Source organism: Mastigoproctus giganteus, chromosome 5 (assembly GCF_048544385.1).
Source record: "Mastigoproctus giganteus isolate SK-2022 chromosome 5, ASM4854438v1, whole genome shotgun sequence".
In the NCBI taxonomy this organism is placed as follows: domain Eukaryota; kingdom Metazoa; phylum Arthropoda; class Arachnida; order Uropygi; family Thelyphonidae; genus Mastigoproctus; species Mastigoproctus giganteus.
In genome coordinates this window covers 43,273,126-43,300,687 of record NC_143579.1, presented here as the reverse complement: position 1 = coordinate 43,300,687, position 27,562 = coordinate 43,273,126, and the positions used below count along the sequence as shown (strand labels likewise).

General features: G+C 36.1%; 1 protein-coding gene across 2 annotated transcripts in view; it reads right to left on the bottom strand.

Moving 5' to 3' along the window:
* Window positions 1-26,660, bottom strand: part of LOC150085335 (neprilysin-1-like) — a 103,108-nt gene extending 76,448 nt beyond the window's left edge. For both annotated transcript variants that reach the window (XM_090373160.1, XM_090373161.1), the window contains exons 1-5: window positions 26,558-26,660; window positions 20,258-20,320; window positions 18,015-18,176; window positions 8,506-8,589; window positions 105-307 (exon numbers count right to left, since the gene is read on the bottom strand). In XM_090373160.1, coding sequence (XP_090229286.1) covers window positions 105-307; window positions 8,506-8,589; window positions 18,015-18,176; window positions 20,258-20,320; window positions 26,558-26,624 — 579 coding nt within the window. In that variant the 5' untranslated portion in view covers window positions 26,625-26,660. The remainder of the gene's footprint in view (window positions 1-104; window positions 308-8,505; window positions 8,590-18,014; window positions 18,177-20,257; window positions 20,321-26,557) is intronic.
* Window positions 26,661-27,562: the final 902 nt, after the last annotated feature.

Below are 27,562 nucleotides of genomic sequence, written 5' to 3'. Positions count from 1 at the left end.
CCTTAAAATTTAAATTCAATGATCCTTCTAACTGGTATAACAATTATAGGTAAGATTGACTTATTTCTCATATGAATAAAATATCAAATAATATTCATACTTACATTAAGCATGTAGCCAGGAGAGAAAGAAGAATCAGAATACATGTGGAAAAATGTTGGGACATGATGAACAAACAGCATGGCCAGCCGCCATTCCACATTGATTACTCGTTTGTTCCAAGAGGCATCAAGTACAGGCCAATCACCCACCCCTTTTTCTGAAAGAAAATGGCGAAGTACCCTCACAGAATCATCCTCTAAACTATCTGGGGAAAAAGAAAAGTAGTGTACAACTAAATTTACAATCAAGGACTTTTAACTATATTAACATGGTCTCAAACAAAAGGTTTCATAAGTTATTTTAATACAAAAGAAATATATTAGCATTAGTAGAGGCCTATGATGCAAGAAAGCAAGCTTATGCAGCATCAGCCAAAAAAAAAAAAAAAAAAATACACCCCCATTTCACCCCTTCGTTCGTTTGAAATACCTGTCCAGCTGAGCCTTAAGTTTATTTAGGCTATCAACTTCCACAACAAGGTATGGAAGTCTGTTCCACCAACCAACTACCCACTGGCTAAAGCCAAATTTCCGCACATCTATCCTACATCTGTCTTTCCTCAATTTGAATTTATGCCCTCTCAGGTGATTGTTCTGAGCAAGAGGAAGAATCCCATCAGCATTGGGCATGTTCAAACCATTCAAGGCTTTATACACCTCTACCAGATCACCTTGCCGGCGCCTAGTCTCCAGACACTGTAATTTGCAAAACTTAAGCCTTTCTTCGTAAGAGCAACCCTTTGTTCCATTCACTAATCTTGTTGCCCTTCTCTATACTCATTCCAGCAGCTCTACATCCTTCTTCAAATGAGGCCTCCAGACCTGTATACAGTACTCAAGGTGTGGCCTGATACAAGGGAATAATCACCTCCTTATCCCTGCTAGAAAAATTCCTGTATATCATTGACAAGACACCATGAGCTACTCTTGCAGCCCATCTGCACTGCTCAGAGAACTTCATATCTGCCTGCACAATTATCTCCAGGTTCTTTTCATTCTCTACCACTGTCAGTGTAGTACCACAGAGTTGGTACAATACTCTGATGTTACTGTTTCCCATATGTAGTACTTTATATTTGTCAATGTTAAACTTCATTTGCCACCTCTCAGCCCATCTGCTTAACCTTTCCAGATCCTGTTGCAGCAGCATAGCCTCAGTAGTGTCCTTAACAACCCTGCCAACCTTTGTATCACCTGAAAACTTGGACATTAAGCTTGATATACCATCATCAGTATCATTTATAAATACAGAAAACAACAATAGACCCAACACTGAACCCTGAGGGACTCCACTAATAACATTAGTCAACGATGAGCAGTGTCCATTGATTACCACTCTGTCTTCTCCCCCTCAACCATCCCTTTATCCATAGCAGCAATTTTCCTCCAATGCCACACTGCTCCAATTTGTACAGCAGTCTTCCATGTGCAACAGTATCAAAATCCTTTCTAAGATCCAAATATATAATATCAAAGTTATTCCTTGCACCCAATTCTTTTGTGACTGCATCATAGCATCCAATCAAATTGGTCAGGCAAGACATTCCCTTAAAAAAACCATGCTGTGTCCGAGCTATAACTGAAGTCTTGTCTAGATGATCCTGCAGTACTTCTTTAACCAGTGCCTCCATTAATTTTCTGGAACAGAAGTTAAACTCACAGGTCTATAATTACTTGTGCCAGTCTTTGATCCTCCTTTGTGAATTGGGGTCACATTTGCACATCTCCAGTCTACGTGTACCTCCCCTAAGTCCAAAGAAGCTCTCATAATTATGGCTAAGGGTTTGCTTACTTCCTTTGCTGCCACCTTTAATATAACTGGATAGATCCCATCCACCCCTGGTGCCTTTTTTATGTTTATCCTCAACAATTTCTCCTCCACTTTCCTCTCAGTTATTATAAAATCATCTAGCTCACTGCCAGAGTTTACTTCATCTCTGGCATTCCCCTTCCTGAATAACTCCTCATGTGTGAATGTAGATGCAAAATACTCGTTTAGTTTGTTAGCCACCTGACCAGGATCATCAACAGTTGAACCATCAATATCCAGTGGACCAATCTGATTCATCCCTTTCCTTCTAGAGTTTACATAGGAAAAGAACTCTTTTCTGTTTTTCTTTGCATCCTTTGCCAAGGATTTCTCATAATCTGCCTTTGCCTGCCTAATCTCCTTTGTGACTTGGTTACAGACCAGCTTATATCTATCATAGGCTTCCATATCACCCATTAATTTATATTTATCCCATGCATTTTTCTTCTCTACCATATGTCTCATTAGTTTATCTGACATCCATTTAGGCCTAAACCTTGAACAATATTTCTTAGTTGATATGTAAAGCCTAGCAGCTTCCAAGGTAAGTTCTTTGAATGCTTCCCATTTTGAATTTGCTGTTGGTAACATCATCAGTTGGTCCCACTGTATAGAATTTAAATACTGTCTCAGTCCATCGTAGTCGCCTTTACAAAAGCAAAAACCCTTCCATTTACCCCTGAAGATAGTTACCTCTTTGAGTAAATCCCCCTTCAGCACACTGTGATCACTGCCACCTAGTGGTTCCTTTATCTGCAGATTCTTAATGCATGAAGAATCACTACTGATAATCAGATCAAGAGTATTACTCCCTCTAGTTGCCTCCTGAACATGCTGATGTAGAAAACAATCATCCAATAAATCCACAAAAGCCTTGCTAGTGTGTGAGTGACCAACCCAAAAATTCCAGTCAATATCTGGGAAATTAAATCCCCCATTATAAGACTCTCTGATTTACTGGCCCACTCTATTTCCCTGTACAGTTTCTTATTATACTCATCAGAGTCATTAGGCCTATAGCACAGTCCTACTCTCAATTTTGATCTCCCAATGCTTATGTCACACCAAACTGACTCGACACTGCACTGTTCAATGATGTCGACTGGCTTCACTTCCTTGGATTTTGTGTTTCTTAACTAATAGCATAACCCCTTCTCCCTTCCTATCCTGTCTATCCTTTCTGTACACATTGTACTCCCCAAATTCCAGTTCTGCATTCCTTATATCTGTGTGACTCCATGTCTGTGATATCCCAACAATATCTGACTTTGATATTTTAAGCAATACCTCAAATTCATCAAATTTATTTACCAAACTCCTAGCATTGGTATACACGCAAGTATACATGCACCTGTTCCTATTCTTAGCTACCCTAACACAACCCATGTGTTCACTTGTACTGCAATGACTCCCAGCAGTCTCTAAAGTACCCTGCATCTTGTTTTTTAGGCTGCTGCTCATTACAATAAACTCTAAAAGGAAAGGGATGAATCTGATTGGTCCACTTGATATCGATGGTTTGACTGTTGATGATCCTGCTCAGATAGCAAACAAACTGAATGAGTATTTTGCATCTACATTCACACATGAGGAGTTATTAAGGTTTGATTATGGCAGAAGGTTATCAAATTGTAGCAGGGTGCTTAATGATTTTGTAATAACTGAGAGCAAATTGGAGGAGAAATTGTTGAAGTTAAACATAAAAAAGGCACCTGGGGTGGATGGAATCTATCCAGTTATATTAAAGGAGACGGCAAAGCAACTAAGCAAACCCTTAGCCATAATTATCAGAGCATACTTGGACTCGGGGGAAGTCCCCATGGATTGGAGATGTGCAAATGTATACCCAATTCACAGAGGGGGATCAAAGGGTGACACAAGTAATTACAGACCAGTTAGTTTTACTTCTGTTCCGGGTAAAATAATGGAATCGCTGGTTAAAGATGCATTGCAGGATCATCTAGACAAGACTGCAGCAATAATTCAGACACAGCATGGGTTTTTAAGGGAAAGTCTTGTCTTACAAATTTGATAGGATATTATGATGTGGTTACAAAGGAACTGGATGCAAAAAATAATTTTGATATCATATATTTGGATTTCAGGAAAGCTTTTGACACTGTTGTGCATGGAAGACTATTGTATAAATTGGAGCAGAATGGTATTAAGGGTAAGTTGCTACAATGGATAAAAGGATGGTTCAGTGGGAGAAGACAGAGGGTGGTAATTAATGGGTGCTGCTCTTCGTGGACTAATGTTATTAGTGGAGTCCCACAGGGTTCGGTGTTGGGTCCTCTGTTGTTTTGTATATTTATCAATGATATTGATGAAGGTATATCAGGCTTAGTGTCGAAGTTTGCAGATGATACAAAGGTTGGCAGGGTTGTTAATGACAGTAATGGCAGTGTGCTACTTCAACAGGATCTAGATAATTTTGGCAGATGGGCTAAGAAGTGGCAACTGAAGTTCAACCTTGACAAATGCAAAGTACTGCATATGGGTAGAAGTAACCCCAGAGAAACGTACCAACTGTGTGGTACTACACTTAAGGTGGTAGAAAATGAAAAAGACCTGGGAGTAATTGTGCAGTCAGATATGAAGTTTTCTGAGCAATGCAGACAGGCTGCCAGGGCAGGTCATGGGGTTTTGTCAATGATATATAGGAATTTTGCTACCAGGGAAAAGGAGGTGATCATCCCTCTGTATAAGGCAATGGTTAGGCCATGCCTTGAGTACTGCGTACAGGTCTGGAAGCCTCATTTTAGGAAGGATGTCGATTTCCTTGAGCGTGTATAGAAAAGGGCAACAAGATTGGTGAGGGGAATGAAGGGATCTTCTTACCAAGAGAGGCTTAAGTTCTGCAAATTGCAGTGGCTGGGGACTAGGCACCTGCGCGGTGATCTGATTGAGGTATATAAGGCCTTGAATGGGTTGAGCACGCTGAATTCTGATGGGATCCTTCCACTTATTCAGATTACGAACCTAAGGGGGCATAAATTCAAATTAAGAAAAGACAGATGTAATGTAGAATAGATGTGGGGAAATTTGCCTTTAGCCAGCGGGTGGTTAATTGCTGGAACAAACTTCCATCTGTCGTTGTGGAAGTTGATAGGTTAAATAAATTTAAGGAGGAACTGGACAGGCATTTGGAGGGAATGGTGTGGTTTTTTTTTTGCTGACGCTGCATAAGCTCATACACTTGCTTTCTTGCATCACATGCCACTACTACTACTACTACAATAGAAGCAGTGCAAGAATCAAATGTGCCCATAAGCACAATACTGCTGAAAGTGAATTCACATCATGTTCTTATACAGGATTATTACAAAGCAGTTTAAGAATTTCGTATGCTGATAGCAATGTTGTAGATAAAATGAATGGGTATAGGGTGGTATGAAAATGTAGCTACAATAATGAAGATTTTTTTTAATATTAGCAATTGTGTTTGTCCCCACAAAAGGCACTATAATAGCATTAACAAAATAGTGGATTTTGCTGGTGCCAAAAAAAGTGCAGTGTGTCTTTTGGTTTGAGGAAACAAAGTCAGCAACAACAGCTCAGAGATGAATTCACATTCATCTTAAAAAGTATCCTCCCAACAGAAATTCAATGTATAAAAAGGCACAGAAATTTCAGAATACGGGATGTTGTGTTGAGCCCAAGAAAATCAACAACATGTGCAAATCATTAACTGGGTCTGCCACAACCAACTGTTTGCAAAATGCTACACACATGTTTGTAGCTGACGCCTTACCACTATCGAGTGGTGCAAGCAATCACAAATGAAGACAAAGCAAAGTGTACAATTTCTGTGTGGAAATGCAGGCAAGGCTAGATGATGAAAACTTGCTTAAACATGTTGTTTCCAGTGATGAATCCATATTTCATTTGGTTATTACCTGCATTCATGAGCACCCAAATGGCAGAGGCCCTTAGCATCAAACAGCTATTCACGAGATAGGACCCAATTCCTCTGTAAAGATGAAGACAAGCATTATTTCTGAACTCAACTTCTGAGACCACTGTAGTTGGAAAATCACTGTCCCAAGTCTTAGATGCAATCCTGTCTTGATGCTTATCCCCAGAGTGAGACTATTGGATAGATTTTCGTCCATACAAATGATGGAATTCATACCACTTTCTACCTTTGTAAAATTGCTATGGACAAAAGGTACAAAAAAAAAAAAAAAAAAAAAACTCCTGAGGAGTTCTGCCATCAACCCCATTTGAAAATTAAGTGTTCAACCTGTACAGTCTTTCTGTGATGTTAGGCTATAATTTTACCATTCATGACTATGAGCTACTGCTGCCACTCACCCAAGGATGATTTGCCTGATAGTAGCAGTAGTAATGGCAAATGAAACAAGAAAGCAAGCTTATATAGCATAAGCTAAAAAAAAAAAAAAAAAAAGCCACCCAAGAATTTGTCTAGTTCTCCCGTGAATTTATTCAACCTATCCATTCCACAATGACAGATGGAAGCCTGTTCCAACAATCAACCACCTACTAGCTGAAGGCAAACTTCTGCTCATATATCCTGCAACCATCCTTTCTCAACTTGAATTTACACCCCCCCCATGCATGAAGTCTCAGCTGGTTGGAGAATACCATTAACATTCAACTTCCTCAATCCATTCAAAGCTTTAAACACCTCAATCAGATCTCCCCTGCAGGTTCCTGGACTCGAGATGCTGCAATTTGCGGAACTGATGACTTTCTAGGTAAGAGCATCCTTTTGTTCCCTTCACCAGTCAAGTTCCCTTCTCTGCACTCATTCCAGCAGATCTATATCCTTTCTACAGTGAGGCCTCCAGACCTGTACACAGTACTCCAGATGCAGCCTAATTATGGCCTATGGCCTTATACAAAGGGATAACCACCTCCTTATCCCTGATAACAAAGTTTCTGTATATCATTGACAAAACCCCATGAGGATGATCTGAAGAAACAAAACTTCCCTACAGAATTCCATCTGTGTGAATGTAGATGCAAAATACTTATTCAGTTTGTCAGCTACCTGAGCAGAATCATCAACAGTCAAACCATCGATATCAAGTGGACCAATCTGGTTTATCCCTTTCCTTCTAGATTTTACATAAGTAAAAAAGTCTTTGCTATTTTTCTTTGCATCCTCTGCTAAAGAATTCTTGTAATCTACTGTTGCTTTCCTGACCTCCTTTGTGACTTGATTACAGACTAGCCTATATCTACCATAGGCTTCTGTATCACCTGATAATTTGTATGCATCCCATGCATTTTTATTCTCTGCTGTCAGTCTCATTAGTTCATCTGACTTCCATTTAGGCCTAAACCTTAAACAGTATTTCTTAGTTGGTATGAAAAGCCTAGTAGCTTCCAAGATTAATTCCTTGAATGCTTTCCATTTAGAATTTGCTGTTGGTAATGTCATCAATTAGTCCCATCATATAGAATTTAGAAACTGTCTGAGACCACTGTAGTCACCTTTATGAAAGCAAAAAAACCTTCCCTTTATCCCTGAAGGTAGTTACATCTTCAAGTAAATCCCACATCAACACGCTGTGGTCACTTCCACCAAGTGGTTCCTTTATCTGCAGATTTTTAATGCAGGAATAATCACTGCTGACAATCAGATCAAGAGCATTACTCCTTCTGGTTGCCTCTCAAACATGCTGATGTAGAAAACAATCATCCAATAAATCAACAAAAGTCTGGCTAGAGTGGAAATGGCCAATCCACAAATTCCAGCCAATATGTGGGAAGTTAAAATCCCCCATTACAAGACATTCTGATTTACTGGCCCATTCTATTTCTCTGTACAGTTGTTCATTGTTCTCATCAGAGTCATTAGGCCTATAATACACTCCTACCCTTATTTTTTACTTTCCCAGTGCTTATGTCATACCAAACTGACTCAACATTGCACTGTCCATCCATGTCAACTGGATGCACTGCCATAGATTTTATGTGTTTCTTAACCAACAGCATAATCCTTCCTCCCTTCCTATCCTGTCTGTCCTCTTTGTACACATTGCAATCCCCAAATTCAAAGCACTGCAGCCATTCAAAAATTCAATGCAAGCGTTCATGAAGCACTGCAGATTTCTGGTGGTGCCATGAGTTGTGTGAACATTAGAGAATTCTGTCATACCTTTAGACACCTTAAGAGACAATTTTGTGCTATTAAAATCCATTCCCACAGTATATTCTACCTCCAACAACCTTCACAACAGAGGTACTACCCTGTGACCAGCAGTGTATAAGATTGTTGCTACACTCTGGCTTTGTCGTCTACACAAAAAGAGTACAACCTGATATGTAATATACTTGACAGACCTGTAAATACACAATTACAAAAAACTGAAATATTTTTTGTTGTTGGTAGTAAAGTGTTAGACTGTTTCACAGAGAGTTTAAACAAAATAGTTGCTGTTGTTAAAAATGTTCAAAAATGATTTTTTTTTTTTCATATAATTCTGCCTCCATATTTGGATTTTTTCATTTAAAAAAGTGTCAGAAATTATCTAATAATACAAAAATTAACTGTAATGCAATAGCTTAATTTTTGTGGTTTTAACTGGATTTGATTTACAATTTGAAATATATCACTCTTACCACTATTCATACAGGTTTCATAAAGCATTTTAGCTTTAGCTGTGGAATCACTATCTGTAGGTTTCCTGGGTGTCTCCAGCATGCCTGGTTAGTTAAAAAAAATTTCATTATCTGAAAAATTCTCACACTGAAACTCAGTACAAAAATATCAATAATAAGTTTTAATTAAAGGAATGAATTTTTTAAAAAAAATTATAAATAAAATCAAAACTCTGAACCAAAAAGATGAGAAATTAATTGATTTGCAGTTTTTCATCTGCTGATTTTTGTTTCAAACCTTCCACAATCTGTAAATAATATATAATAGCATTTACAGCATATAACAGCATATTTTATTTGGCCAGTCATCAGAAAATAGGGTTGGCTGGCTAACTATTAATATCAATAGCAATTGAAAATTGTTATAGTAGTAAAAAGCAAGCTTGTATAGTCTCAGCCAAAAAAAAAAAAAAAAAAACACCAAGGTTTACCCATATGTATCCTCCAAGAATTTGTCTAGTTCTTCCTTGAATTTATACAACTCATCCACTTCCACAATGACAGATGGAAGCCTGTTCCAACAATCAACCACCCACTGGCTGAAAGCAAACTTCTGCACATCTATCCTGCAACCAACCTTCCTCAACTTGAATTTATGCCCCCTCATGTGTAATCTCAGCAAGTGGAAGAATATTATTAACATTCAGCTTACCCAATCCATTCAAAGCTTTAAACACATCAATCAGAGATCTCCACAGGTGCCTAGTCTCAAGATGCTGCAATCTGCAGAACTGAAGCCTTTCTAGGTAAGAACACCCCTCCCCCCCTTTGTCAATCTGCTTCCCCTTCTCTGCATCCATTCAGCAGTTCTACATCCTTTCTAAAGTGAGACCTCCAGACCTGTATACTGTACCCAAGATGCAGCCTAACCATGGCCTTATACAAACGGATAACCACCTCCTTATCCCTGATAGAAAAGTTTCTGTATATCATTGACAAAACCCCATGAGGCTGTCCTGGCCGCATTTCTGCACTGCTCAGAGAATTTCATGTCTGACTGCACAAATACCCAAGTATTTTTCATTCTCCACTACACTGAATAGTACCACACAGTTGATAAGTTACTCTGGGGTTACAGCTACCCATATGCAGTACCTTGCATTTGTCAATGTTAAACTTCAACTGCCATTTCTCAGCCGAAGACAGATGGAAAGTATTTATTTTGAAGGAAGCACACATTTTCAAATCAGGTTACACTGCAAAATTTTTGAATAAAAAAAAAAGTAGTGAATTTTTCATAATAAATAATATAGAGTCAAAAAGCCAAACCTAATTTTTTAAGCAACTGAAAAATATCTTATTCGGTAGGTGTGAATAATCAAAAATTTATTTGCTGATTTTCAGAATATAATAATGATTCCCTCTTAATATAGATTTTTTCAGAAATTTTCTCCTCTGCTTCTTCAATGCACTACTGCCTGTAGCATTGCACCCTCATAATCACCAGTCTAAGAGCAAAACTCTTTCTTGATTGGTAATTATGAAGATGCAACAGTAAAGGCAGTACACTAAAGAGATAGAGAAAAATGTTTACACAAGACATCTGCACAAATAAAAATCAGTATTTTATTTTAAAAGTGACAAATAAATTACTGATTTATTGCCCACACAGGATACAGCACTTCTTCAATTACTAAAAATTTCTTGGACCTGTGCATTATGCTATGCAAATACCTCACTTATTTATTTTAAGAAAGAGAGAGACAGAGAGCATTAAAGTTGATTAACTACCTTTCTAATAACATTCTGAAACAAGACTATACTTAGAAATATTGTTTACATGTTTTATACAAAACCTATTATAATTATATTAGCTGACAATATTTCTTTAAATGATGTCAACCAAGGATTCATGTTTTTGAATGCCTCAACTTCAGTTTATCAAACTCTAACAGGGAGCTAAATAATTTTGTGATAACTGAGAAGAAAGTGAAAGAGAAACTGTTCAAGCTAAACACAAAAAAAAAAAGGCACTTGAGCTGGGTAAGATTTATCCAGTTATATTAAGGTAGAGAGAAAAGGAGATATACAAACCCTTAACTATAATTATGAGAACATCATTGGAGTCAAGGGAAGTCTTTGGGGACTGGAGATGTGTAAATGTATCCCAAATTCACAAAGAAATTATAGACCTGCTAGCTTAATTTCTGTGTCAGGGAAAATAATGGAGTCACAGGTTAAAGAAGTAATGCAGGGCCAAATAGAGAGACGTGCAGTTATACTGCAGTCATAGCAAGCATTTATTAAGAGGTGATATCTTGTCTGTCTTATAATGGGGGATTTTAATTTCCCAGATATTGACTGGAATTTGTGGGTTGGTCACTCACACACTAGCAAGGCTTTTGTGGATTTATTGGATGATTGTTTTCTACATCAGCATGTTCGGGAGGCAACTAGAGGGAGTAATACTCTTGATCTGATTATCAGTAGTGATTCTTCATGCATTAAGAATCTGCACATAAAGGAACCACTGGGTGGCAGTGATCACATTGTGCTGAAGTGGGATTTACTCAAAGAGGTAACTACCATCAGGGGTGAAGGGAAGGGTTTTTGCTTTCATAAAGGAGACTATGATGGTCTGAGACAGTATTTAAATTCTATACAGTGGGACCAACTGATGATGTTACCAACAGCAAATGCAAAATGGGAAGCATTCAAAGAACTTATCTTGGAAGCTACTAGGCATTACATACCAACTAAAAAATATTGTTCAAGGTTTAAGCCTAAATGGATGTCAGATGAACTAATGAGACATATGGCAGAGAAGAAAAATGCATGGGATACATATAAATTAACATGTGACACAGAAGCCTATGATCGATATAAGCTTATCTGCAACCAAGTTACAAAGGAGGTTAGGCAGGTGAAGGCAGATTACGAGAAATCGTTGGCAAAGGATGCAAAGAAAAACAGCAAAGAGTTCTTTACTTATGTAAACTCTAGAAGGAAGGGGATGAATCAGATTGGTCCACTTGATATCGATGGTTCAACTGTTGATGATCCTGCTCAGATAGCTAACAAATTAAATTAATATTTTGCATCGACATTCACACATGAGGAGTTATTCAGGGAGGGGAATGCCAGAGGTGTATTCAACTCTGGCAGTAAGCTAGATAATCTTGTAATAATTGAGAGTAACGTGGAGGAGAAATTGTTGAAGATAAATACAAGAAAGGCACCTGGGGTGGATGGGATCTATCCAGTTATATTAAAGGAGGCAGCAAAGGAAGTAAGCAAACCCTTAGCCATAATTATGAGAGCTTCCTTGGACTCAGGGGAAGTACCCATAGACTGGAGATGTGCAAATGTTACCCCAATTCACAAAGGAGGATCAAAGGCTTACACAAGTAATTATAGACCTGTGAGTTTAACTTCTGTTCCAGAAAAATTAATGGAGGCACCGGTTAAAGAAGCACTGCAGGATCATCTAGACAAAACTTCAGTTATAGCTCGGACACCACACGGTTTTTTTAAGGGAAAGGCTTGCCTGACCAATTTGATTGGATACTATGATGCAGTCACAAAAGAACTGGATGCAGGGAATAACTTTGATATTATATATTTGGATCTTGGAAAGGCTTTTGATACTGTTGCACATGGAAAACTGCTGCACAAATTGGAGCAGTGTGGCATTAGAGGCAAATTGCTGCTATAGAAAAAGGAATGGTTGAATGGGAGAAGACAGAGAGGGGTAATCAATGGACACTGCTCATCGTGGACTAATGTTATTAGTGGAGTCCCTCAGGGTTCAGTGTTGGGTCCATTATTGTTTTCCGCATTTATAAATGATACTGTTGATGGTATATCAAGCTTAATGTCCAAGTTTGCAGATGATACAAAGATTGGCAGGGTTGTTAAGGACACTACTGACACTATGCTGCTGCAACAGGATCTGGAAAGGTTGAGCAGATGGGCTGAGAGGTGGCAAATGAAGTTTAACATTGACAAATGTAAAGTACTACATATGGAAAACAGCAACCCCAGAGCAACATATCAACTCTGCAGTACTACACTGACAGTGGTAGAGAATGAAAAGGACCTGGGGGTAATTGTGCAGGCAGATATGAAGTTCTCTGAGCAGTGCAGATGGGCTGCAAGAGTAGCTCATGGTGTCTTGTCAATGATATACAGGAATTTTTCTAACAGGGATAAGGAGATGATTATTCCCTTGTATAATGCAATGGTCAGGCCACACCTTGAGTACTGTATACAAGTCTGGAAGCCTTATTTCCAGAAGGATGTAGAGCTGCTGGAACAAGTACAGAGAAGGGCAACAAGATTAGTGAATGGAACAAAGGGTTGCTCTTACGAAGAAAGGCTTACGTTTTGCAAATTACGGTGTCTGGAGACTAGGCACCGGCAATGTGATCTGATAGAAGTGTATAAAGCCTTGAATGGTTTAAGCATGCTCAATGCCGATGGGGTTCTTCCACTTGCTCAGAATAATCATCTTCTGAGAAGGCATAAATTCAGATTGAGGAAAGACAGATGTAGGATAGAAGTGCGGAAATTTGCCTTTAGCCAGTGGGTATTTTGTTGGTGGAACAGACTTCCATCCCTTGTTGTGGAAGTTGATAGCCTAAATAAATTTAAGGCTCAGCTGGACAGGTATTTCGAACGAACGGAGGGGTGAAATGGAAGTTTTTTTTTTTTTTTTTGGCTGATGCTGCATAAGCTCACTCTCTTGCATCATATGCCTCTACTAATGCTAATCTGATTGGATACTATGAAGCAGTAACAAAGGAATTGGATGTAAAAAATTATTCTGATGCAATTAAAGGCGGCAGCAAAGGAAGTAAGCAAACCCTTAGCCATAATTATGAGAGCTTCCTTGGACTCAGGGGAGGTACCCATAGACTGGAGATGTGCAAATGTGACCCCAATTCACAAAGGAGGATCAAAGGCTGACACTAGTAATTATAGACCTGTGAGTTTAACTTCTGTTCCATGTACTCAATTTCAGAAAAGCTTTTTAATACTGCTGCACATATGGGGTACTTTAAAAAAGTTGACGGAATTTTACTATAAAAGGTTTATTCAGCGAAAAGTTGGGCTTAATAATCTAATCACCTTTAAAGTACCTTTCTTCTGCATACACACACTTGCTCCATCAGTATTCACAAGCTTTGAAACGTTCTCAAAAATCATGTTTTTTTTTGTTTTTTTTTGGCACACATAGGGCCACTTAGGCATTTTCTTTGATGTTATTCACTGTAAGGGATAACAAGGCAAGGCAAGGAAGGTCAAGGCAAGTTCCTACTTGCCTTGCCCTTCCTTGGTAAATTTTCTTGCTTAAGTTTGGATTTGTTAATAATTTGATTACAATTTTTGAACTTTAGTGTAGTATATATCCAAATCTTAAAAAAATGATGATGCATATTTGGATATAAGACAGTTATGATATGTTATATTCTTATATTGAACAAGCTTAGTATATTTTCTGGAAAACCGTTGTTTCAATAAAGGATAAATGACTTATTTCTAAGATTTCATTTCTACTAGAATAATTTCGTTAACAAAAATAGGCAAATATTACAAGAGGTTTATAAAACTAGCCAAACCAAGAAAAGATGAACAGAAATCACGCTGATAGTCCAATTTTGTCTTTCTTTTAATTCCAAATGACATAAGGTTGAGAATGGCCAATGGGTCACAGATTTCATTATTAAAAAGCTCATTGCTAAGTTATGAGTTGAGACACCTAGAGGACAACCAACATTAACTATCTAGTTTGAAGGACTGTTCATAAGGATTGTTGTTTGTTGTTTGTTTATAGGCTTTACAGTGTTCACAAAGAAAGGATCAAAAGCATTAGGTGTGTGGTTAGAATTGTCTGATATTCTAGCAGGTATAAGAACAAGTTGTGCAAGTTCATTAGTAACAGAAAAAGCCTCCTATGAGCTAGGTCTATACAACTAGAAAACTGAAGCCATCTGGAACTGTGAACACTGAAATCACCAATAAAAATTATTTCACTATTTGGAAAGTTAGATTAAGTATGAGGGGTGTTTGAAAAGTTCATGGCCTGAGTATAATGGTTCATTTCAGGAATCTCTTAAAATGTTACTTTTCAACGTAGTCCCCTTTGGAGCCAATGCACTTTTGCAACTGATGCTGTAATGCATTAATTACAGCTGCAAAGAAAGTTTTCTCTTGGGGCTCCAAGTTTTCTCTTGGATCCCCAAGAGAAATGCATCCACTGCAACAAAGACATCACTGTTGGTGGGAAAATGGATGCCAGCTACGTATTTTTTCAAATTAGGAAATAGATGAAGGTCCAATGGTGTTAGATCTGTAAGCATGGGGATGGTCCAAGATTTCAAAGCTGCACACTCATGCAGTGCAGCCATGGTAATGCCAGACTGTGAGCTGGCATGTTGTCCTGGTGGAACAAGACTCCTTTGCTGAGTTTTCCTCTGTGTCGTCTTTGATGTTTTCATGAAAATGCCTCACAAAGTAGGTGCCTCCGTAGCCAAGTGGGCAGGAGCAGCAGTACATAGCACATGCTTCTTGATTAGACCGGGGTTTGAGCCCATGACCACCAAATACAGAGGATGCAGAAAGGTCAGGGAATGACCACCGCATATCTCCAGAGCAATATTGCCTTAGTTGCTAATGCTCCTAAAAAAAAAAAACAACAGCCTCACAAAGTCTGTGTAATATGCCCCTGTGATTGTCTGGCCTTTCTGAAGGTAATCCACTAGCAACGCTCCATTAGAATCCCAAAAAATTTATGCCATCACCTTGGCTTTCTTTGTAGGGGGGGGAGAATAGCTTTATTTCAAATGTTTGGGCTACTCCTTTGTCTCAGGCTGAAAGTGATGGGCTCACATCTCATCCATGGTCACAAACCTTGCAAGGAAATTTGCTGGATCTGCTTGAAAATTATGCAAATGTTCGCTTGACTTGAAAACCCTTGTGTTTTTGATCTGCTGTCAACAACTTTGGGAATCATCATGTTGAAACCTTTTTTCATAGTGCGAACCTCTGTTAATATATGTGGTAGGCAGATTTGGATGAGATGCCCAGGATACTGGCACTGTATCAAACTGTTACTTGTCGATTACTCATCACCAGATCACACACACACTGTCAAAAAATTTTGAAGTGATTGACATTGGGTCTTCCACAGTGTAGTTCATCTTCCAGGCTCTCCCTCCCTCATTTAAATTCCAGTCTTGTTTAAATTCTTAACTATGGAATAGGAAGGAACATCCTCCCTCAATGTTATAGCCATTTCACCATGAATTGCCTTTGGCATTAATCCCTCTTCTCCCAAATATTGGATGGCTGCATGGTGATTAATTTTGTCTATCTTTCCTCATTCACACAGCTTTGTTGACTGCAGGATCTGTAATTAAAAAAAAGACATGAAAAACTGAAACTGCATAAAACTCAGTGGGTTACTATTTGAAGTGTTATACATTAAGTATAGGAATTTTTAACACTGTGTCACTAACCTTTCAAACTTAGGCCACAAACTTTTCAAACCCACCTCCCATAAAATTGAGTTTCCAAGAAAGTTGAAATGTTCTAAGTAGTTTGTTGATTTGGGAGAACAACAAAGGAATCTATCTGTGTCAGAATATGGTTAAGACGTTTTGAGCAAGAAGAGACCAAAAAGAGGAGACAATATACTGGGAATTCTTTAACTGGTATACAAGGGCAGTCATATAACTATCTGTATCCTCGCACTTTAAAGGTGATACTTGTATCACCTTTACAGTGCAAGGAATCATAGGGTGAACAATTAGTCCAAATAAGATTAATGATAGTTAAGGCAATCTATAAATGAGATTCTATCAGAAAAAGGTAAATAGAATTTAACAGATTATAAATGCAAATGGAAATCATAAGATTAGAACTGAGCCCATGTATATTAGTGAAATGAATTAAGAAGTTCTGGGAAGGATAATTTCTTTTAACAAATAAGTTTGTTCAATTAGTTTGACTATTTGTGATGCAGTGAGTGGATGAGGTAAATGTTTGGTGTGTGGGGAACATACTGTATGAAGTGATGGAATTAGATATGCCACACCCACACACAGTGTTGAATCCAAAGTGCTTGCACCAGGGGGGGAAATGTAAACTTGGGGGGGTACATGTAGAAAATGTGTATATTTTTTATTATTAATAAATATTTACATCTGCATATGTTACAAACAAACAAATCTGTATATTTATAAATGTTATAATAAGAGAATATGAGAAAACAAAATAGGAAACAAAAGGAAATATTTATTATTTAACATCTATATACTATTTAAATTCCACAAAGTCAGTTCACAAAAACCACATTACTGACAATAATCACAGTTTAATAATATGAAAATCACCGATTAAAATTCCCAAAAAAAACATACAAATTATAATCAAACATGCAAGTATTATAATAATCTTATTATTCTTTTTTGCTTTTTCTTTGGATATGTATCAATCACTTCATTTATTAATTTTTTTTAGATAACTCATTCGGACCTTTTAAGCTTATCTCCATGCAATCTTGCAATATTACAGTACAGATACATATATAATAAAAGATTATAAAATGTATTATTTATAGGCTGTGACCAAAACCATCTTGTTTGCGGTATACATAGGAAGAATTAGCCACAAGTAGACTCTTGCTGTGAAAAAAAACAAAGGGAATCTAAAAACCATAAAGCGAAACTGCTGACAACTGAAATAATGGCTGAAGTAGACTCCTCTCTCTGCCTAGACATCATTTAGCCCCTCCCCTGAAAGGCGTGGGACACATATACAAACAAAGAATTAGTAGAAAGTAGACTGTTTGTGTGAAACACTATCAAGAGATGGTTTGCGTAAAAATAAAGGGAACCTGAAAACCATAAAACGAAAATGCCAACACTTGAAATATTAGTTACAATTTGTGCAGCCAGAAATATTACCCATTTAATTATTTTGAAAATTTTGTGTCTTTTGAATCTTAGTGATTTTTTTCACTGTGTGCCACCTAACGAGTAGCACACTTAGTTGATGTGAATTTTTGTGTTGTGTTTATTTGACATAAATTTATTGAATTCGTATTTTATAATTACAACATTGTGTAAACTGATAATATGGCCCCTAAAGAGCACAGTAAGAAGAAAATTTCTATTAAAATTAAACAAAAAATGTAGCTAAAATTTCAATGTCCAAGATATTTGAACAAATATTAAAGTAAAAAGAAGCCAAGGCAGTAACCTACTAATATGTAATACTCAAATTCTTTCTGGGTTTTATGTCCTCAGAGTTTTATGTCCTTTTTTAAAAAAAAAATGAGCAAAGTGATCATTAAGATATAAACATAGAAGAGAAAAGTATTACAAAAGACAACTGATGAATGTACAAAGGTGGGAAGAGGATTGGGTGAAGATGTAGATAGGTGTTAACTAGATGTAAGACATTAGAAGAGGAGAACAGATGCATTTAAAACAAGGTGAAAATAAAGAAATAAAATATCTACGTACGATTAATTGTCACAAGTACATCATCCTCCATGATTTGAATAAGAGAGAGCACATTATGTCCTTCAGGCAGGGTATTCTTCTGTAGAAAGCTACCACAAACAAACTGATAAAAGTCTTTGCAAGGATGCACGTTCCTATCTAAATTATCTAAAATTTGGCCAGCTAACAGAAAATAAAAAACATAAATAATATTTACATTAGTTTTCTTTAAAAATATATAAAATATAACTGCTTCTCTACATTAGTCCTTTGAATACTGGAATTGCTAGCAAGTTTATAGAAAAAAAAGATACAATAATTAAAAAAAAAAAAAAAAAATTGTTGATCACAATAAATTATTGGTAACAAGTACTACCTAATTCTGATACTGCATTTCTACTTCCTGCAGAAATTAAGTTTTGTTCTCATTCTATGCAGTCATTTTTTTTTTTTTTTTTTTTTTTTAATACTTAAAAAAAGCTCCAAGTAGTTTTCTGAAAGTAAAACTAAAAGCCATTCGGTATAACTCCACATTATTATTAAAAACAAAAGTTCATATTTATAACTTTGGGGGGCATAAAGCAAGAGGAGTATTAAGAAATTCATTGCATGACAGTCAATACAGCATTTAGTTAACAATGGAAAGAATACTTTTTGTTGAATCATGCAAATTCAAACACTTAATGCACTTTTCAAAAAGCACACCATCACTGTATTTTTTAATTTTTGTGACATTTTCATCTACATTTCCTGTTAATGTTACTGCATACCAAAAGATAATTTCATTAGCATACCATAATAAGATCAGTTTATTGAAGAGTATCACTACCCATGTGAAGCTTAAAGAAAATACTGAAATACTGTTCTGACAGACGTGAAACATCATCATCATTATTAGCCATATGGTGCAAGGAGACCTGAGGCTTATGCTGCACCAGCCAAAAAAATTCCCCGAGTTACCGAGAGAGAGAGAGTCAGAAGTAGAATAGAAAGGAATCGCCAAGAAAAAGAAGAATGATGATATCCAGCTCAGGACCCTGGGTTTGCTAAGCCCATACTCACCAGATGTGAGCCCCTGGGGTTAGATATGTGAATCATGACTACTTCATCAACTTGAGAAGTTCCCTGAACATTCTTGTTGCAATTTCTCAAGCATCATCAAGTCCCACAGAAAAAGGTCTAATTGGATGAGATTCACTCATAAGTGAATACAAATAAGAATAGAGTGACTCAGACAAAAGTGAATAGCCCTCGCCTTGGAGTCAAAGGATCACAGAAAGCCCAGCAGCAGGGAGGAAACGAGAAGAGTGGAGTGGAATGGAACTCTGGTTGATATGGTGGGCAATAGTATAAGTGATGTAAGATTAAATGGTGTGGTGAAAATACCGTAGTATCCATCTGAAAGATCAAGAACATTATGGAAAACAAACGGTTAAAATAATAAGAGATAAGCCAATCAAAATAAATGGAGATTTATTGCTTATAAAAACTGAGGTTATTACTAGAAATTGAATCAGAAATAAATAACTATCAGGTAGCTCAGGTTTGATAAACTGGAAATAAACAGCTATTGGAACACATATATAAAAATATTACTGGAATGCTTAAATGCTATTTTTAAAAATTAAAATTACCAGAATGTAGAAGTTATGATTAAGAAACTACCAAAATGCTATTCTGGTCTAATCCAAACACTGGGAAAACAAAAGGATTAACAATGAAAAGGAAAAAAGACAAAAAGGAAAACATAAAGCTCATGAGAATATGGAAAATGTGCACGAGACCAGATTTGGGAAGGAAGATGCACAACAAAAAAGGAATTGTTGATCTTGAGGAAATCTAGATATATGCTGTCAAAAAGAGGAAAATTCATCAATAGGCTTGCATAATATTATTATTATGAAAAGTAAACAAATATATATTTATAGTTGTATACAAGTATATTTATAAAACATATAGTAAGCAGTACAGAAATGAGAGTAGTGACTAAGATTTAAGTCTTGGGTTGGAAGGAGTGCACAAGTCAAGAGATTAATAGTTAGTAGGAGGGAAGGTAATAACTCTGAATAGTTACCTCAACTACAAAGGTACCATATCCCATTACTGTTAATAGGAAGAAAAACAACAAGTGGCTCAAGGTCACATAATTAGCTTCCCCCTCTGTACTAATGGAAAGGAAGACCTTGCAAGTGATCTTCAGTTGCCTGTTGCTTTTCTCCCTCCCATAGTAAGCATTAAATTACTTAATTTTTAACATACCTTACCTGCTTTTAGGCAAGCATTTGTAGTACAGATAGCATTTTTCCCTTTGGTGACTTCTGTGTTTTCTGAAAACAGAAAGGGAGTGTTTTTTACAATCCTTACATTTTCATTGGTAGATATTATTCGTTTAAATTCAAATAGAGAATTCTGAAGATATATAAAACTTTAGGTAAAATTTTAAGAAATAATAATCAGAAGCTAGGTTTTTGTGCCCTTGGCAAATTTGTGGCTACGTGCCTTTTTTCGATAATTGGTAAAATCATAATAAATAATAAGTACAGTCAGGCTTCTGTTTTGCGAATTTTTTTGAATCCCCCTTGGGAATTATATTTAAAATAGTTTCCATAGAATGAAGAGAATTTTCCATAACGAATGGATTACTAGAGCCTTAACTGGGTACTCACTGTTCGCACCTCTGGCCTGAAAACAATTTAGGCAATAGTGCTGTTGCTTAGCATGAATTAAGAGCTAAAGAGATTACCATCTTAAACTTAGTGGTACCCTTAAAACCTATCCAATCAACTACCTATTCCGCATACCGAGAAGTCAAGCTGGTCAACTACTTTTTGTGTATTCTTAGCCAGTGAGCAGAGCAAGGTGTATTCAACATTCAGACAGATTTTGGTTGACCCTCTTACTGTAAGCACCCTATAAGAGATTTATGACAGAGCGGTTTCCTTTAACCCAACAACTGGTTATCTGTTGTTTTGCAGAAGTGAATTTCCCCTACTTCTTTTTACATGGTCACAGTAGTTGAATATCCGAGTGACTCCGACATTTTGGACACTTTAAAAAAAAAAAAATTTCAAATTTAAGGACTAGTTGAAAGAACTAGGGACAATATCAATGACAAGAGGGCAATGAAGATATTAGACCTTCTAAACATGAAATGTTGGCAGTTTCTGAAACTTCGTTGCGGCCTTCAGTATGAAAAAAACTGTTCCTGAACATATACGTATTTTAGTGTTAAAACAAATACGAACATTTTTTAATGATCGATGCAAGTTAAAATACAGTGTACAACAAAAGATAGCAAAATAATGATTCTTAAGTGTAGTAATATTGTGCATATCATGTACTATGAAAAAAGTTGTTTCTGTAGGTAAAAAACCGCTTATCTACATATTAATAAATTGCTTTTAAATGTTAGAAAATTTATTTATTTTATCTTTTCAACAATTATTTTTAATTGTTGAAAAGGTCATATTTCTTTATATCGAAATTTCTGTTTAATTAACGAATTTTTTCAAATGAACAATCAATTTCGTTATATAGAAATCCGATATTTTTATCATTGTTTTATTGAGTTGAAACAAACAATATAATTGGTTATGTGTATACATATATAATGTAAAACAAATAAACTTCTCTTATTTAATAACAAAATTTTAAAAAAAATACAGAAGAAACACTTCTGTATTTAATATATAAAATCACAGATTTATATGGATAGGTACATAAAGTTATTATATAGGGATGTAAAATTATTAAATTGTATCAAAGCTTAATTTTTCTTGCTTTAGTGTTAGCAAAATTTGTGATAATTTCATCGAAGTCTATTTTGCTAGCAAGTTCATGTTCAATTGAAAGGAGACATAGATATGATGTGCATTCTTGTCCTGACGTCGCTCTCAAATAATTCTTAACAAGTTTTAACTTGCTAAAACTCCTTCCGGCAGTGGCTACTGTTGTTGGCATTGTAAGGAATATTTTAGGAGCTTTTTCAATATTTGGATAGGTTTCTTGTAACTCCCATTTAGCCAATACATTTAAAATATCTAAGTGATATATTGTATGAGAATTTTTTTTTTCTAATATTTCAATTAGTTGGTGTTTAATTTAAAGAATTTGATTTCAATTTTAAATTGGTCCTGATTAATTTCAAGGTATTTTTCTAACAATAAAATAGCTTTAGTTTCTAAATCCTCACTTTTCAATGAATGGAACGCTTTGCAGTCAAAAAATTAGCCTTCTACTATGTTTTTTAGAGATTCAAATTTTTCATTTAACAGCATTATAATACAATCAATTATTTAAAAACAATAAATTTTTTATTCCATCGAAGTTCAACGATTCATCTTCAGCATGCACATGCTGAAGATGAATCGTTGAACCTTTCTTTTTTTTTTTCGTTTTGCTTTCCTCTTTTCAACTGGTTTTTGGTTTCAATTGAGAAAATTTTTGCAAGTTTCCTCAATTTCAGTAAAAATATTATAAATTTCGTCAGTTAGCCTCGAGTGTCAAAATAGCTTGGCCCAGAACTGATGTGGCCTGTCAGTGATGCCCTTCTGATAGTGGCACCCTTGGCACCTGCCCCAATGCCAAGGCATTCCTACACTATTGATAATAATAAAGAAAGGTCTAATCATATAACATATTTATTTTTCATATTTTACTAATTCATTTTTGGGCTGAAATATGATATTAGTACTGGCAACATTATGCAGGTACAGAACCAGTAAAAAAAAAAAAAACAATAAAAAATTATCCACTTCATTTTTCTCATTCTTTCCAACAGCTTTTCCAAATCACCTTTAAATTTATTCAAACAATCCACTTTAAAGCTTCACACACTTCAAGTAAGTCACCACACAGATGCCTATTTCCCAGAGACTGCACTTTACAGAACCCTAGACTTTCTTGGTAAGAATATCCTGTTGTTCACACTGGGTGGAAGTTTATTCTACCTTTTTTGGATGAATGCAAATTTCAGCATGTCCATGTGCACCCATCCTTTTTCAATTTATGTTGCCTTGTGTATGCCACCTCAGAAAGATGCCATCAGCATTTAGTTTACTTAACCCTTTTAAAGCTTCACACACCAAGTAAGTCACCACACAGATGCATATTTTCCAGAGACTGCACTTTACAGAACCCTAATCTTTCTTGGTAAGAATATCCTGTTGTTCCCCCAACTAATCTTGTTGCTCTTCTCTTCCAGATATGGCCTAACCATTGCCTTTTACAACAGGATAACTATCTTCTTGTCCCTAATGGCAAAATTCCTTGTAACACTGACAGAACTGGGCTGATCTAGCAGCCCATTTGCACTGTCTGAGAATTTCATGTTGGACTGTACAATTAATCCTAGATCTTTTTCAGATTCTGCTACTTTGAATTTGTTACAGCCCAAATGGTATGTCATTCTGGGATTACTGTTATTCAAATGCAGTGCTTTGCATTTGATCAATGTTAAACAACAATCATTTTTCAGCTCATCTGCTTAATAGTATTAGTAATAGTACTGGCAATATGATTTGAGGTTTATAGCACCATAAAAAAAAAAAAAAAAAAAACTTCAACTTCATTTCCCCATAAACACCAAGTGGAAGTTTATTCCAAAAACAGATTGCTCTTTGATTCATAATAACTGCAATGTAATATGCCAGCTGTATAACTGAAACTATTAAAATAGAAATAATATTATAATATAAGACCTGATCAAATTAAAATCATAAAATAAAATACTCTGATTGTACAATAAAAGCATTAAAATAATAAAATATAAAGAATATCAATTACACTATACAGAATAAAAGCAATTAAAACTGTTGTTTTTATCACTTTTATTCTGTATAGTGTAATTGTTATCCTTTATATTTTATTTTCATATTTTATTATTTTACTGCTTTTATCGTACAATCAATGTATTTTATTTTATCATTTTAATTTGATCAGGTTTTATATTATATTATTTCTGTTTTAATAAAGTTTCAGTTATATGGTTGGTGTATTACACTGTAGTTATTATGAATCAGAACTTTTCCAACCCCAGAGGCCTATTTGAAGAGTGCTCTTTGGCTGAATGCAAATTTATACACATCTGTTCTGCAGCCATTCTTTTCCAATTTAAATTTATGTCTCCTTGTGTATTTTCTCAGAAAAGTAAAGATGAAGCCTTATACAATTTAATGATGTCATCCCAAAAAAAAAAAAAAAACCTTCCCACATCACCTGCCCATCCCCTCCAAAAATTTCTCTAGTTCTTCCTTGAATTTATTCAAACTACCCACTTCCACAACACCAGATGGACGTTTGTTCCAACAATCAATCACCTGCTGCCTGAAAGCAAATTCAAATACATCCATCCTAAAATGAGGCCTCCAGACCTGCATGCAGTACTCAGGATTTGGCCTAACCATTGCCTTGTACAATGGGATAATCACCTCTTTATCCCTGCTAGCAAAATTTATAGAACTCTAGTCTTTCTCAGTAAGAATATCCTCTGATGCCTTCCTTTTGATGAGCAATAAGATTTTGTTGCTCATCTCTGTGCCCTTTCCAACAGATTGGTGTCCTTTCTAAAATGAGGTTACCAAACAGGTATTCAAAGTGATTATAATGGGATAATCACTTGTTTGTCCCTGTTAGCATTAGCATAGGCATATGATGCAAGAAAGCAAGCTTATGCAGCATCAGCCAAAAAAAAAAAAACAAAACACTTCCATTTCACCCCTCTGTTCGTTTGAAATACTTGTGCAGCTGAGCCTTAAATTTATTTAGGCTATCAACTTCCACAACAAGGGATGGAAGTCTGTTCCACCAACCAACTACCCACTGGCTAAAGGCAAAGGCTGTTAACAAAGTTCCTATAATTTATCTACATCTTCTTGGAGTAATATATGCTGATTACTATCATTAACCACTCTGCTCACATTTGTATCATCAGCAGACTGAATATGTACCAAAAGCAATACTTCTGGCAACACACATATACAACTGTTTCTTTCAAATTAAACAAGCCTCTGACTCTGGGATCCAAGTATGAAAGTATAAATATATTGCTCACCTCCGGAAGAATGGAAATAAGGAAGTTGTAGGTACGAAAGAGCCTATAATAAATACAAACATCTACCACATAAACAAGATGACTGGGGGCCTATGGCTACATTGTCACTGAGCTAAATGTCTTGAAAAGCATAACTGAATGATAAACAACTGCCTAATCTAAGTATTTATAACTGAATAATATACACTACCTAGCCAGTTTATTAGGTCCTTGAGCTAACAGCATGTTAGACTGCCATTAGCCCAACTCACTGCTACAATGTTGCATGGTATAGGGTCAACAAGGAGTTGACTCCATCCCACAGGTTTTCAATTAGATTGAGATCCAAGCATTGGACTGGTCGGAGCAAATGCTTAAAGTCTTGTTCATGTTCCTCGTACACTCTTTAATGCATTTGATGGTGGATGGTTTCATTGTCGCCTTGAAACTACCTCTATACACAAGAATAAATAAGAAACATTGCCAGGTGTACTTCATCCACAATAATGTTCAGCTATGCTCTAAAATTCACAGTACCCTCAGGTGAGGTCAGGGGACAGGTCTATGACAAGATGGCATGCCTCACTCTATTACACCTCCTCCAGCAACCTGTACATCAGTACACAACAGAATGGCTCCAGTTGCTCTTATAGGTTTCTGCCTATGAGTGCCCTTCCAGTGGTGTTTCAAAGCATAAATTAGGACTCATTATGGCACCGATGCAACAGTATTTTCCAGCTGTTGTCTGAAATCAGTAGTTTCCATGGTTTCCTACTTCTGTAATGCATTCTTTCTAGTATCCTTTGCATGGTACGTGTGATTGTCCTACAATAAATGCAGAGATTAACCATTACAGCAAATACACTTGATAATATGCTCCTGACATTCAGCAGAAGTGAATAGATGCAGTTAAGAAATATGAATAATTAATTAATCTCTATAAATATCTTTTCTTTGTTGCAAAAGTAAACAATATTTTAGCAAATTTTTCTCTTTTTTTTAAAAATTTCGATGTGTTAAAATGTATGCAATTTTGATAAGTAAACTCAGCCACTTAGCAAATTGTTTCCCAGTTTACCAAAAACCCCACTCCACATCTCCCCCTCAGGGTTTGGGGGACACCAATTCCATAGTTCAACTAGGGAGCCAACTGCACAGTTCACATAGAATGTTAGTTGCTGGCAGTGAATCTAGGACAGCTCCCGCCAAGAGTCATACCTCTTTAGGAGACCATGAGATCCTATACATTTCCCATCACACTGAACTCATGGGAGTCAGATTACATGGCTTTATAGTACTTTCTTGCACATGCTTCATACCTTGTGACTGCTTTGATTTACAAATTTTTGCTTATACTGTTACACATAGTTGAAACATCCATGGTCTTAATAAAGTAAGTAGCCTGGTAATGTGGGTTGAAAGTGTCAAACAGATATGTCTATGCTTTCATTCTTCCAAGTGGGACAATTTTGATGCTGAGAATTATACTAATGGCACTGTAAATCTAATTTGACTACTAAAAATGAACACTTACTCTTATTAAAAGCAGTGAGCAGAATTAAGGCTGTACAAGCAGCAAATACCACAGCTGAAGAAGTCATAGTACTATGAGAAAGACCTTTGCAAGACTGCGTATTATCCCCTCAGCACCTAAAATAGAAATAATTTAAACATAAGGATTGATAATCATAATAATAGGTAGGGCATGAAAATATTGATTATAAAAATAAAGAGACTATTGATTGTAATTTCAGTTCAGAAAGGCATTAATTATTGTCACAGGAATAATGTTTTTTTTTAAGTATTATATACAAATTATATCCAAACAGCGACTGTGACACTCCTGACAATCAATATCACTTCAATGACATTAATTGCCAGGTTGTCATTTAATTGCTGCCAGGATCATCAAGAGGAGGTAGGCAAAAGCAGGTCAACTAACCCAGGTTAGTACAATGTGATGGGACCTAAACTACTCTGGGAAAAAGTGGGACAGTTCAGTGAGGCTGTTCTCCTCCAGGGCCAGTTCATAAAGAGGATGTGCAGATGGTCCTACTCATGGAGCATCTTGACACTTGTTAATCACTACATTCATTTCCATGGGAGATGCCAATTTACTTAATGTACCAAAAGGCATTCGTATTGCAATTTTGATTCCTCAAATTTTTGTAGTTTCTTATTATTTTGCATTTTATCTTGACCTCTATTATGTGACTTTCAGAAGAAAGACAAGTTTTTAGTGCCTATGAAACACCTGCAGAAAAAAAATAATAATAAATGACCTTAGAAGTAAAATGAGACAGAATTAGGTGTTTTGAAGTCGATAAATATTCCTCCAGCATTTGCAAAGGTCCACTTTCCTCCAAAATGACAAGAGTCAGTAGAGCTTTTAAAAATAAGAAAAATTCAAAAACTGGAGTTTCTTACTGCTCAATTAAGCAGAATCACGATTTTGGAAGTCCAACGGTTGTTTATTCTAACCAACAAGAACAACCATTGCTAAGCTAATTATGAACATGAGACAATTTACAAAACCATA